At 48.8% G+C, this 13,313-nt stretch overlaps 5 protein-coding genes across 5 annotated transcripts; 3 read left to right on the forward strand and 2 right to left on the reverse strand.

Moving 5' to 3' along the window:
- Positions 1-98: 98 nt before the first annotated feature.
- Positions 99-1,189, forward strand: BC939DRAFT_475183 (uncharacterized protein; the record flags this gene model as incomplete). The annotated part of the gene is made up of 3 exons (XM_051558477.1): positions 99-178; positions 781-876; positions 898-1,189. The coding sequence occupies 3 exons, from the start codon at positions 99-101 to the stop codon at positions 1,187-1,189; spliced, it is 468 nt and encodes a 155-aa protein (XP_051414427.1).
- Positions 1,190-2,243: 1,054 nt separating this feature from the next.
- On the reverse strand, positions 2,244-3,484 carry BC939DRAFT_444697 (uncharacterized protein). Its single transcript, XM_051554719.1, has one exon. The coding sequence runs from the start codon at positions 3,302-3,304 to the stop codon at positions 2,690-2,692; it is 615 nt and encodes a 204-aa protein (XP_051414428.1). The 5' UTR covers positions 3,305-3,484; the 3' UTR covers positions 2,244-2,689.
- A 3,647-nt stretch (positions 3,485-7,131) lies between these two features.
- On the reverse strand, positions 7,132-9,080 carry BC939DRAFT_501131 (uncharacterized protein; the record flags this gene model as incomplete). The annotated part of the gene is made up of 3 exons (XM_051560125.1): positions 7,132-7,568; positions 7,654-8,914; positions 9,066-9,080. 3 exons carry the CDS (start codon positions 9,078-9,080, stop codon positions 7,132-7,134), a joined length of 1,713 nt encoding a protein of 570 aa, XP_051414429.1.
- Positions 9,081-9,167: 87 nt separating this feature from the next.
- On the forward strand, positions 9,168-10,516 carry BC939DRAFT_527072 (ankyrin repeat-containing domain protein). Its single transcript, XM_051561396.1, has 4 exons — positions 9,168-9,472; positions 9,560-9,646; positions 9,741-9,889; positions 10,001-10,516. Exons 1-4 carry the CDS (start codon positions 9,256-9,258, stop codon positions 10,229-10,231), a joined length of 684 nt encoding a protein of 227 aa, XP_051414430.1. The 5' UTR covers positions 9,168-9,255; the 3' UTR covers positions 10,232-10,516.
- Positions 10,517-12,240: 1,724 nt separating this feature from the next.
- Positions 12,241-13,214, forward strand: BC939DRAFT_491216 (uncharacterized protein; the record flags this gene model as incomplete). Its single annotated transcript, XM_051559480.1, has 3 exons — positions 12,241-12,411; positions 12,923-13,069; positions 13,155-13,214. The coding sequence occupies exons 1-3, from the start codon at positions 12,280-12,282 to the stop codon at positions 13,212-13,214; spliced, it is 339 nt and encodes a 112-aa protein (XP_051414431.1). The 5' UTR covers positions 12,241-12,279.
- Between the last annotated feature and the right edge of the window lie 99 nt (positions 13,215-13,313).

Here is a 13,313-nt window from a genome sequence, read left to right on the forward strand (position 1 = left end):
TTGCATTTCAGACTGCTGTCTCCTTTTCTCTTGCATGCACTCACATCTACCCTGAAGGAACTGAATATGTGCACGCCGGATACTCTCCCTGTAGAATAATGAAGGCAGAAATCCTCAAATGCTCAGAGCGTCCTTTGCGAAGCGTCAATGGCGACAGCACAGGCTATCGAGGAAATAGGTAGGGTCTCAGAAAGTCCACAGGGGCGGTCGTCGGCCCATGCAACTGTTCGAGTTCACTCGCAGTCGCTTGAACGACGTGCACAGCTAACGCGCACGAATGGTGCAGACCCAGTATCAAATAGTACACACGACCCGTCGCGTCTTTCTCTCAGAAAGCTCGGCCTGCCATCATCAACACCAGCAGCACAGCACCGGCAATAATGGACTCTACAGCACACATCCTTTCGATATCGATGTCAGGCCATGTAGATACAACGGAGAGCTCTCTCCGGACATGATAGACATAAGGACAGCGGCTGCCTGTATATCCGGTGTAGCCGCTTGTTCAGTACGAAGCCTATGTATCATAAACTCACATTTTAAGCATTTCCTTCTGCATCGAGAGTGTTCGAAAGTAGTGTTTTGGCCGTATGTTTTATTTGAGATCCGGGTGGTATTACCGCCATCGCCGCTGCTGCATGCCGCTGTGTGTCTCTGCTCTTGCGAATTGGTATCTAAACTGGCCGCTAAGTTTTTTATTTTCTTTTATTTTATTTTTTCTTTATTTTATATTCTTGTGTTCTTTTTGGATCCAATATTGACAATCCTACGCGTGTGTAGGTCGAGGTCGCGAGCATCACGGTGTGCCGCGATGGCAGCTGCATTCATGAAGCGTGGTGATACTATTGTCCTGGCAGACTCAGTCCTTGTCAAAGGGTGATCGACGGTATGGCGTAGTAAACGAGTTGTAGGACTGACCCGTCTTTTACTATGCGCTGCCTTAACCTTGTCGCTGTTCTTGTCACGGCTTTGTGCTCGTCATGTTCCTGTCGAGGTTTTGTCGCGGCCTTTATCGCTCTTACCAATAGGCTGTAATCAGTCCTATTTCCAATCGTATAATCGGCCTTGTCTTTGTTCTTGCGGTATCTTGTCTAAGGCCTTGATACTGGTCTTGGTACTGGTCTTGGTATTGGTCTTGGTATTAGTCTTGGCACTGGTCCTGGTTCTGGTCTTGGTACTGGCCTTGTAGTCGAGCCTTGCCGCAGACTGGCCTCGGTCTTTGTTGCTGCCTTACCGCCCTTGTCGCTGTCTTACCGCCCATGCCCCCGCCGCCACCTTGTTGTTGTATGTAGCGGTGACGGTCGGACGAGCGGACGGCGACAGCACATATTTACCCACTTAATTTGTGGAATAACTATCTAGTATCAGATACAGGATCACAAACAATTCGCATAAGGATGGATTCATAGACACTTTGCATATTAAACAAGACACCGCAAACACCAGATGTATACTTACTTTGACAAGGGCGGCGGCAGTGCCTGAGGCCCTTCGATCCTGATCCCCTTTGGCCTCCCCGGACCCTCCTTACACTCCCCTAAACCCTTCTCACCTATTCCTTTGATGCTAGGCCCTTCACCCCGCTCCCCTCTCTGCCCAGTCCCAGATCCCCTCCTGACTAGCCCATGGCAGTTGCACCCCATGCTTCCCATGCATGCAACCGACAAGCCCACCACCGCTCCTCCCGACATTCAAGCAGCCTGAGGACTTACCTGGACGGCCGGTTTTGGGTACCGCTACCAACTGACACTTCCCGTGCAATGGTCCTCAACCGTGGATTGGTCCGCGAATGCCTTAGTTTTTTGAACCACCCTCTACACCTGCTCCAGTGCCCCACTTACCCTAGTACCAGGACCTCGACACGGCATCGGACTCTACTTTCGCGGATACACAAGGGAGCTTGCTTTACCATGCGCACCGGCGGTCCTCAAGGAAAATGAGACAAGGAGACGGTGTTGTACTAGTTAGTACACAGCTGCATGTTGCTTCGAACGCCCGCTGCACAAAAAAGACATGAATATACACATATACAGACAGAGGGCTTACCATTGTGATTTTGGAGTGGACGCTTTTCATCGGACGGTCTGGGTCTCAAGGAAGAAAGGGAGGGGGAAGCGAAAGAAAGAGAAAAGAGAAAAGAGAATGCTGACCCCTGCCTTCTCGCTCAGCCCAAGGCCAGCGGATCATTAGCAATAGAAAAAAGGAATAAAAAGAAAGGTGTAAAGAAGAAAAAGAGGAGAAAGAAAAAAAAAAAAAGAAGGAAAAAGGATAGGGAGAAAGAACGAACGGTGGGAGACCCAGACCTGCCTCCGGAAGTGCACAGCGTATCTGAGCCGGCGACTGCAAGTCAATGAGAGCCGCAGACCATCAGAGTGCGCAAGGAAAAGAGAAACAGACGGTGGCCGATAATCGCCCAGGATCCTGAACTGCACAGGGGCAGTCCAGTCTAGGACAGTGATCCGGACAGGACCACCGATTTTTCCATCCCCTGCAACCCCAACAGTTGTTGCTCCAGAGCCCTGAGCACGCTGGCCCCCTAGTGTCCTTACCTTGCTTTGCTGTGTCTGCTTCTGTCCATGTCTGCTGCTTCCTTTGGCTAGCACCGCGGAGGACCACATTGGCCCGCACAGCCTCGCGCGCCACCATGTGTATATGGGAGAGTAGAGTCGTTCGCCGCGCTATAAGGTCCCTAAGATGTAGGCGAGAACAGGTGCATCAGACAGCCAAAAGACCAGAGGGCTCGCTTCATCCCTAACCCACGGCGCATCATCCCACTGCGTCGAGAGGCCAGTGGCAGGGTCCCGCTGGCGATCCGAACAGGGGCCCTGAGCCACTTGATGCCGGGGCGGCAAGGGTGAGACATGTTGATCACATACAAGAAAAGCAGGAGTGAAATTACCATGAGGTAGCCATTAGAGGCTGGTCCTGAGCATCTGATGGGGAGCATGTTTTGGAGAGTGAAGGGTGGAATAGGTGGAAGGGTGAGCGAGGGGAGTGGGGAGGGAGGAGAAAATGGAGGAAAGAAATAAAAGAAATACCTACCCATCACAGCCTGAGGTGGAAAGGGTAGTGGTATGGCTGTGATGGGTGGGGCGGATCCATAAAGATCGACCCACTGCAACGGGTGCTGGGGCTGGGGCGAGATCCCGTTGCAGCAGGTCGTCTGCACCTGCCCGAAACCCCCTCGGCTTGTACGTTTTTGTGGGGTTTGGGAGTTCCGGGAGGCACAGCTGGCGCCTATTAGACAGAAAGACACGATGATGAAAACACCAGCAAGGTCAATATGCAGGAAGGCCCGGCTCATCTTTTCAGAACAAATTTCGTAGTCTAGAACATGAATAGCTGTAGTCGCCTTACCTGGTCGTGATAGAGCGCGTCAGCATGTGGCTCCACCCGCGGCCATGCCTTGCGTAACGATGAGCGGCACTGGTGCGCCGGCTCGATAGGTGTTTCTCGTCCCCGTCCTTGGAGTCGCTGGCTCACCAATGTGGCTTCGGAGGACCCTTTCTTGTCCTGGGTCCCTTGGGCATGCTGCTGCTCATGTGCTTGGCAACCCAGTGAGGGTCTTTGCTGGAGTATCGCAGCGGGCACTCGTACTAAGATCGATCACAAGTCAAGACAAATGTTAGGATACCTGCAGTACACTCTATCCGCAACAGCTTTTCACAATCCACGTACCATATAAGCAATGTTGTCGTTGTCGTTGTCGTTTTTTTTTTTTTTTGTCTTTTGTTTTTTGTTTTTTGTTTTTTGTTTTTTGTTTTTTGTTTTTTTGTTTTTTTGTGTTCTTTTATTTGTTCCTTTTTTTTCTTTTTTTCTTTTTTTTTTTGGGTCTAACAAGCGACACAAACGCAAAAGATGGGATGATGAGTATTGTGCTTCAATGTGGGTTCAAAGCAAAGCAAAGCAAAGCAGCCAAAGTACTTACATTGATATCACTGGCGTACGGTAACTTCGCGCGAGGAAGTCTCTGGCGAACTGCCGAGGCGCTAGTTGATTGGCAGTGGAGTGGTAGTGGAGTGGTGGTTGAGCGGTGGTTGAGTGGAGCGCTGGTTAGCTGGTTGGCTGGTTGGTGGTTGGTGGTTAGGTGCTGATTGGGTGTGGGTGTGGGTGTGGGTGTGAGAAGAAGGGTAAAGTGCGCGTCCCTTGTTGCTGACGTGTTTAAAAAAATAATCTGGCACCCGACAGACACCCGACATGGTCCGTGCACAGTCATGTTTTGTCAACAACTACGTCATTGTAATGTATCAGTCGGACCCACTGAGGCCGGGATTAGTAGATATTAGTCGTGCTGTATTCATCGCAGGGCGTTGTTTTCGGGTACTTGTACAAGGTCCGATAGATTGGCCTCTCTTTCTCTCGCCTGCAGACAAACCTAGATGAATTCGCACTCGTCTACCCCGGCGTCTCATCCAAGCTGCTCCTTTTGCCACAGCTAGAGGCTATGGAAGACACAGTAGGGCCGCTTACGGAGGAAGAGGACAGGAAAAAGCGACATGCTACCGAGGAACGCACTCAACGCTACCGTCCGATACGAAGAATATTGCCATCGGGAACGGCAGGGAAATTATCGAGACATGGACGAGGACTGGAAGGTTCAAGCAATGGAACGAGTAGCGGTCAAGGAAATGGATTTGCAGCCCACCACTAATCAGGCCGCAGTGGTGTTAGCGTCCTTGACTCCACGGAAGCAATTGCATGGATTCTCATAGCTCGATATCAGCTGGGAGACTTGGTAAATGGTCCTGAGAGGTGAGGATGGGTATCATCTAGGCAGAGTACGACATCTTTTTAATCCGGCGGACCGGTGAAGAACAATGTTTCCGCTAACGTGCAAACATCAGTCAGTATTTCGGGAGTGTCTACAGACGTGCCAACAACTCTTTCCAGCAAGCTGTTAACGGCGCGACGACGGACTACGCGTTATCCACCAAGGTAGGATTGGTGGGTCTGCTTGCGACGATCCTATGTTTGTCTCCGCGAAGGTAATGCCATCATTTATAGCAACAACAGAGACGCGGTTCAACAGTTTGCGACATTGGCTTACAGAGTCGAATAGCATGAAGACTCATGTTTATCGTCCGGGAACCAGGACCATTTATGTTCCACCCATTATTTTTTTCCGCCCTTCGTTTTCATTTTTTCCTGGCTTCAAGAAGATAGTAATCACAGCCTGCATTCAAGCAACATTTACTTCATCTTTGTCTTTTACGGATAAATTCTGGACATTCGCGCTTGTATGCAATAAAAGAAAATTACACGCGTATGGTCCTGGCTCTCGAATAATAAGCCTGAGTCTTTAAGTTATTCGACTCTGCTAGCTAGGAACAGAAGCATATGGAGTCTTTTCTCTGGGCTTACGGTTGGTTGTAGTAGTAGCGACGCATACTGGATTAGTTTTCAAAGGCATCTACTCGGCCAGGGCTTGAAGCTGTTGCAATGAAAAATTACTGTTCATGAAACTCAAACGCCTCAACGCAAAAGAATCGTCAGCTTCAGTTGTGTCAATGCTGTAATAAGCGATCGTTCTTGTACTGGTACAACGTGTGTAGACTATCTATATCTTTTTGTGTTCGCAACATGCATGCTTTTGGCGCGCCGTTAAACGCTGGACTATTTTTAGCAGAGACGAGGAGTGCGCGTAGAGGGCTCACAGCTGAGGGGTCTTCAACCATCATTTTCCAGTTGGAAAAAACTTAAATAATCGAGTAGCCAATCAAACACGACTGTCATCAATGTCCAAGAAGACCATGGAGCGCGTGTGCCTTGTTTCTTTGTCTCTTTTCCCAAACCCCAACTGATACACACTTGTCTGCGGTGCCTCGGTGGCACTTTACCTTGCGGGAGCGCCTCATTGAATGGTGCGAGAAGATGTTCATTAAAGCCATCAATGAACACGCCGAACTTCTTCAATCATTTCCCCCGACTTTAAAACGACCTATCCCGACCAGGGCGTTAAACATTGGACGCGCATTACAACTTCTGTACACGACCCCGATACCTCCGCCCTCGAGTACGCAAAGTTTTTTCGGTGGATTTGAGAGAGCGAGTTCTTCAACAGTGCAGCGATCAGGACCATGTCAGCATCCTGCGAGTTACTCGAGACCAACTTGCACAGCTCAGGGAAAAAATTCAAGATAGTCCTCATATCAAAGTCAAGGACGATGATGACCGGCCAACGAAGATCAGAATCATGCTTCAAGTGGCGCTCTACCGCCTCGGAACCAAGGGAATATCAGTCAGCAAGGTCGCTTTCACGTTTGGTCTCAGTGTCGGTTCTGTGTTTTCCTACACTTGGCAGTATCAATGCCATCATGGACTTCAAGGCTGAGTTCATCCAATGGCCAACCGGAGAGAGGAAGGGGACCATCGAACGCTAGTTCAAAGAGAACATGGCGTTCCCTAAGCCGTTGGTGTGGTGGATGGGGTACCGTTTCCGTTCGACTTGGCTCCGGCATATGATTCAGTTGCATAGAACACCAGGAAGTGCAGATATGCCATGGGGGCGACTGCGGTGTGTGATCACGAAGATCGGTTTACATTTGTTTCAACCGGATATATTAGCTCCATGCACGACTCCATTGCCTACAAAGCTACCAAGCTCTACAAGCGGGCCGCAGATGTTTTTCAAGAGGACGAATACATCCTCGGCGATGCTGCATACGGACTGATCAGGACTCTCATACCAAGGTACAAAAACCCCACCACAGATGACGAGATAGCATTTAATATCTGCCATGGTGCTGCCTGAGTTGTGATTGAGCATGCATTTGGGATGGTCAAGCTCAAGTTCCAGTCGTTGCAGAATCTGCCAATCAAGATCAACAAAAAGAAGAATATCGCCAATGCAACAAAATGGATTATGGCATGCATGATTCTACACAACTTCTTACGTGTTGGTGTCAATGGGGAGCTCGTGGATGAAGAGGTTGTGGAAGAGGTTCACCAACGACAACAAAACCCAGCACGTATGCAACAGCAACCAGCACCACCACGGGATGAGCAAGAGGCGGCAGCAGATGAAATTGATAGACGCACTGGAACAATACGAAGGGAGAGACTAAAGGCATATGTGGTTGCAAATCACTTTCGCGCTAATAAATACAAAAGAGCGCGACAGTAATGGTGATTTTACTTCAGCACATTCCTGTAAACTACCTGTTCATCTGTGACTACTACCTCCCGACCAAACTTTTGCTCAAACAGCGCCTTCTCTGCCTTAAACTGCGCCTTGGCTTGTAGGAACACTTCTTTCTCCTTCATAAAATTTCTCTGATCGGCAAAAAGTTCCCTCTGGGCCTGCATGAGATCCTGTTGCATCTGCAGCATCTTCTCCTTCTCAGTCGACTGAGCCAGTTGCGCCACCCTAAATCCTACTTTTTCGTCATTGAGCCATGAACGCTCATTTCTCGCATCGATCAGTTGCTCGTCTTGTCCTGCCGACGATGCGTTGAGACTAGTAATTGCTTGCTCGATCGATTCCGGTATCTGCCCACGTTTTGCACGCTTGCGTGCTCGACCCCTATCCCTGGCCTCAACTACTCCTCTAATCGTCTTACTCAAAGGCGCTTGATAAAGAAAGTTCGATAGGATTGGCATAAAGAAATATAACAATAAAGCAACATAAAACATAAAACATAAAAACACACATACTGGGCTGGCGCTCGGCCAAGTCAGTAACATCATCACTCTCTCCTATTGAAGAGAGGTCTGATGCTTGTTCTGGTTCCGAATCCGAATCTTGGGGCTGGAGAGGATGAGTGTCGCCTAAGACGAGTGTTTCGTAGGGGTCTACAGAGTTTTGGGAGAGACTATTTCCAAAGACTTGGTCGTATCTCTCAAACTGCGGAACATGCACCTGCATTTGTTGAAGTAGGGTTTTTCCTGGCTTGTCTCCAGCGCCGGTTTTTTTTGACACCTCGATTGCTAGCCTATAGTTTTTCTTCGCATAAGACAATCGCCCTTTGGCAAGTGCTTCATCCCATAGCTCCTGCTCTGAGAATCCTGGGTTCTTTGAGTTGACGTAGTTGGCGATCGCTTTGTGCATTTCCGTTACTTTCTGTCCTTTTCTGGTGAGTCTTTCGTAGTTTGTTCGGTTTGTAATCCAATCCGTAAAGTCACTCATCCCTGGTTTGTTCCAAACTCCCCCGCCTTGATGCTGGTCTGCATCTGCATTCGCTTCCGCATCTGAATCAGCAGTTGCCATTGCGGCCGACTTGGCTCTCGATCTCTTGGCTGACTTGGACTTCGAGGTCGAGTTGGTCGCCTTTGAAGTTGAGTCGGCATCCCTCGAAGTCGAACTGGCGTCCGCTGAAGTCGAACCGGGGTCTGCTGAAGTTGAAGCATAGCTCGGGTACATTGCCGCTATAGCTGACGTAGACTGTGAATGTTGTGATCGACTGGTCTGGATGCCATATAATCCAGGCCTGAGGAAGGCGTATCCGATGCTGTCAGTCAAGGCACTGGCGGCCGATCCAGAGCCACTTGAGCCGGGTCCCGTGAGGTTGTAAAAGGCAGGTGCTGTTTGGATGTGCGAAGAGGCACTCGATTGGCTGGAGTCCAGTCCGCTGCTGTTGAAGTACTGCTCGGCGTTTAAGTGGCTTCCTGTGTTGAGGTAGTTCCCAGTGCTGAAGCTGTCGTTGCCGGTGTTAAGGATTAATGAAGGGTCGAGAGGAGGGAGTTGATGGCTTTGTTGGTGGTGAGCAGCTAAAGGGGTCGGTGCTGGGACTATGGGATGATAGCTTCGCTGCCTCTGTTGCGGTTGCTGCGTGTGCTGTTGATACGGCTGTTGCTGCTGTTGTTGTTGCTGTTGCTGCTGTTGCTGATGACAATGATGAAGGGTAGCAGACTGCTGAAAGCCAATCTTTGGTGAATCCACTGCTGAATGGGACAGGGGCAGGGGATGGCCAAGGCTCTGGCGTGTTTGGAAAAAATCATGGAAAAAAACTCGTCGCGAAAATATCGTGTTTGATTGGCTACTCGATTATTTAAGTTTTTTCCAACTGGAAAATATTATTTTTTTCCAGCTGGAAAATGATGGTTGAAGACCCCTCTGGAAGACGCACGGCAGCACAGCGCATTGCACAGCACTCCTCATTGGACGGCTTTGTCACGTGGATTTTGTTTTCATCCACCTCCTCGCCGGATTTTTTTTTTTTAAGGTCAAGGTCAAGGTCAACTGGCAGACAACGTTCAAACCAGCGACCGCATTTCAAACCAATCCCTCTCCTCATCACATACACACAGCTCAACACCATGACCGCAGAACAACTCACCTCGCAACTGTCATCGTTGTCCGTTCAGGATTCAGAACACCTCGAAGAACTGATCGAATGTGCCCGGTATGGCGAACTCGAAGAGATCCAGGCCGTCGTCGAGTCCTCAGGACCTGAGAAGGCCAAAGTTCTGTTGTCGCACCAGGGCGAGTATGGAAAGACACCCCTGCACATGGCTGCCGCTAACGGACACATTGGTAAGGCCCTAGACCCAAGTGAAACGGAAATCGGACATGACGAGCATTGCTCTGCTATTGCGGGGCTGTGGATATCTTGACCTTTAGCAGTAATTGAAGAGCATCGGAAGCAGGATACGAGAGGATCAGAGGCAGAATACGAGACCTTCGATCTTGCCAAGCGTGTTAGCGACAGTCTATGGACATGAATTTTAAGGATTCCAGGAAGCCTGGACTCTTGACCAGCGGGAAAAATCTGACGCCCGAGCTATTTTGTTTCAATGTATAGATGTTGTCGAATACTTGATCTCAATCATCTCACCAGAGGCCATCAACATCCAGAACGAGCAAGGAAACACGGCTCTCCACTGGGCTGCAACCAACGGCCACGCCAAGGTTGTTGAGACCCTCATTACTAAGGGCAAAGCAAACTACAAAGTACGTATCAAAACGGAAGAGATACATTTTCATTTTCTCCCTGGTATCGCTGAAATGTACCAGGACAGCGTCAACTGACAAGTATCCTCTTCATTAATTTTTCTGCTACAGCTCAAGAACGCAGCAGGACACACCGCGATGCTGGAGGCTGAGATTCATGAGCGTGAGCAGGTCGTCGCATGGATGTTGATCAACACCGAGCCCGAGGAGGAGCTCAAGGAGGGCAATGATAACAATGATGAGGATTCAGATGAGGATGAGGACGAGGATTCGGATGAGGAGGAGGAGGAGACGAAGGATGATAAGGCTGCTCAGGGATCTTCATCAACACCAAAGGCATAGAAAACTAGAGCAAACAGAAAGGAAGATCAATTGAGAATAGGATCAGCATACCGCCCAGCATGATACATAAGTAATATTTGGCAAAAACAATCTACTATATAAAATAGCAATTGCATACAAATCTGGTAACTCCACATTACTCCATACCTTTTCACGTACTCGCAAAGACCCTTTATCCACGTACAAGTTGAAAGCTGGATAGAGGATGCTCTGCCATGTCGCGTAGACCTCTCTCTCACATAGACTCGATGCACTCGAAGGGCCAGAAAAATAAAAAATCTTTTCTCTGTCTCTCTCTCTCTCTCTCTATCTCTCTCTCTATCACCGCCGCCCACCGCCATCCTACTCCGAAATCCCTACAACATGCCCAAGTGTGAAAAGCGCAAGAAAAACCACGACCGTCGGACCTACTATGCATCCCTGAAAAGGTATATCATGTGCACTTGAATTCCCTCAATTCTTCAGGCATGCCTCCTAGGAACTGCTGATACAGAAGGTCCGGACAAAAAAAACTGTAGAAGTGCGTAGGAAGCCTGGATGAGGACAGAAACGGCGTGGGAGAGATGGATGGATGAGCTGAGATAAAACGCGAAGCAGTGCAGGAGGAAAATAAAGAAGAGACATGAGCGAAGAATGAAAAAGGTAACACAGAGGAGACTCATATTTTATGCACATAAAAAAAAACTGAAGAGTGAGAGAGACGCCAGACTTTGCTCAAATACTGCAATTATGAAAAGGCAGCTCAGTAGGAGGGTTCTGTAAGGCGAGGGCTGAAGCGGAGTGAGAGCAAGATAGGGTATCAGTTTAGAAGCGAGGATAGGGACTAGCGTCCTGCTACAGCCGCCATCTTCCCTTCAAGGAGAGCTATGCCACACCCTTCTTTCCTTGATGAGCGCTGCGAGTCGCCGTATCCAACTTTCGTCCCTGAAGACGAAGCAGGAGGAACTAATAAATTCATATCAAAGGCTGGAAGAAGGTTTCTGAAAAATTGGATGCTAGACAGGGGGTATCCATGACTGGGCAAACATCTAAAAGGTAATAAGGGCCCATTATTATCCATGCTGTGTTCCAGGCTTCAATCTACAATCCAAATAAACGGTGTTCGTTTTCCTTCTTTGAATACATGTCGCGCTACCTATCCTCTTGAGGATGGAGTTTTGATGTGTGCGTTTAAGGTCCACTCAGGCACTGATACTAAACGACAAGGTCTTGGATGACGCGTAGCACAGCGCACTATAAAATCATTCCGTCTGACGCTACTAACTGTCGTGTCCTTGGTAAACAATCCTATCTTTCTGTAGCGGAATACTTCGTTACGAAAAGAATAGATCACCTAGCCATCTGCTCCAACCGAGTTTCTTTTAGACGGCTTACTCGCCTCGCCCTTTTCCGCTACAGACCTTTTGGCGCTGTCATACAAGACGTTCGACGTATGTATATGCCTTGTTAACGAAAAAGATAACGAAATTTAACATTGGCGTGAGACTTCTCCGTATTGGTAATCCACCTTTTATTGCAGAGATGAGAATGAGGATGAAGGTAGAATGAAGGCGACGTAATGAAATGAAAAATCATATCAGCTTCACCACTTTTTGACGAGGACCTCATTTTGTCGCAGAAAGAAAAGTCGAAAGATAACCATAAAGTACAAGTACTTTTTAGATGGGTGTTACTTCTCTATACCAGGAATTGAAAAAGCGTAGGCTCCCGCCAAGCTTCGTCGACCCAAAATCGCTGGCGGATGCACAGTTTGAGGTGGACTTCCTTGGGTCATTTTACTGTCACGGACAGTCCCCGGCGGAGCTATGATTGCACCCCACGCGTCGCGTCGAGTAGCTCCGTCACTGCGCCCTGTACCTGTCATCCGGCTTCGACTCTATATAGTCCCGACTATGTAATTCAAGATGCGTCTAGAACAGTTCTCCAGGTTATTGGTAACGCGTATAAATACCTCTAGCATAGTTAGTGCTTTCACTCCAGTCTGCAATAAAATTATCACCTTTTTTGATATCGCTCTTGCCTTGTCAGCTCCTGAGATTTGCTCGGAAATGGTGCGTTTGATGACCAAGAACTATGACGAAGGCCATGCGCTCGAAGTAGATCACATCCAGGGAAAGAAGTTGTTTGAGACTTTTGGGCCTTGCAAGGTCCACATAGATGGCGATATGACCGCTGAGAAGGTAAAGGCTCGCCTGGAACGCCACGACAGATTCGAAATGGAACGAACAAAGTTCGACGCCGGCCTACAATGATGGAGCGGCGTTCAAGAAACGGCAGGTGGACCTCACACGCCGCCGTTATGGACCAAATCGAGCGCTCGCTCAGTTCCACGTTCGTGCCGTCAGTGCAGGACAAGAGCCTTTTGAAGGAGAGTCTCTGCGCTCATGTCCAGGGGTGGATGAGCTGGAGAGCTGGATTCCAAGCTTCAGTATGGAGACACCTGACAGCTATTTTAAATACATGACCAGCCCGAGCGGCCGAGCTTCCAGCTACAGTGCCAACGTGTCCAGTACCAGCATCGCCACCAGTGGCGACAGCAGCAGCAGCAATTCTCTGAGTATCAACAACATTAACAGCGAAATCAATGTTTTAGACTATTTGCTCAGCTTTTATGGACACAAATGGTTCAGAAAAAAGACATGGGACGCAAAAAAAAAAGCACAGGTTGCATGTTTGGATTAATCCATCAAGGGTATCTTGCGGATGGCTGGAGGATCGGAGGTCTGGAGGAAGGCAGCTGGGGATAATGTAGTTCTTTCCTTTGGCCTGAGTTCGTTCAACACCCAAACCGGACTAGCATCAAAGCACTCAACGCTTGAAAAACGACTTGTCACCAGAGTAAGTCTTAAAGCGTGTCTTGTGTTGCTGTTCCAAAGAGGATGAATGTCTAATATATACTCCCGTATCTGTCTGCACTATCTAGGCAAAGAGCTTAGAATATGTCGTGCTGGGCGCACACGAGTATTACACAAGCGCAAAATGACCCCGTCTGGACTGTAACCAGTTCCTGGTCAAGCTGCCGTTTCGTTCTAAATATTGCCCTGGATGCCGTGTGCTGCTCGATCGCGATGCAATAGGAAGC

This window comes from Gamsiella multidivaricata (assembly GCF_025024155.1).
Source record: "Gamsiella multidivaricata strain RSA 2152 chromosome Unknown BC939scaffold_17, whole genome shotgun sequence".
NCBI lineage: Eukaryota > Fungi > Mortierellomycota > Mortierellomycetes > Mortierellales > Mortierellaceae > Gamsiella > Gamsiella multidivaricata.

Bases quoted from the DNA above. Each gene is read 5' to 3' on its own strand.
- BC939DRAFT_444697 (XM_051554719.1), bottom strand. From the start codon at position 3,304: ATGAGCCGGGCCTTCCTGCATATTGACCTTGCTGGTGTTTTCATCATC.
- BC939DRAFT_527072 (XM_051561396.1), top strand. From the start codon at position 9,256: ATGACCGCAGAACAACTCACCTCGCAACTGTCATCGTTGTCCGTTCAG. The intron at 9,473-9,559 runs GTAAGGCCCTAG...CTTGACCTTTAG, and splicing joins TGCCGCTAACGGACACATTG to CAGTAATTGAAGAGCATCGG. The intron at 9,647-9,740 runs GTCTATGGACAT...TTCAATGTATAG, and splicing joins TGCCAAGCGTGTTAGCGACA to ATGTTGTCGAATACTTGATC.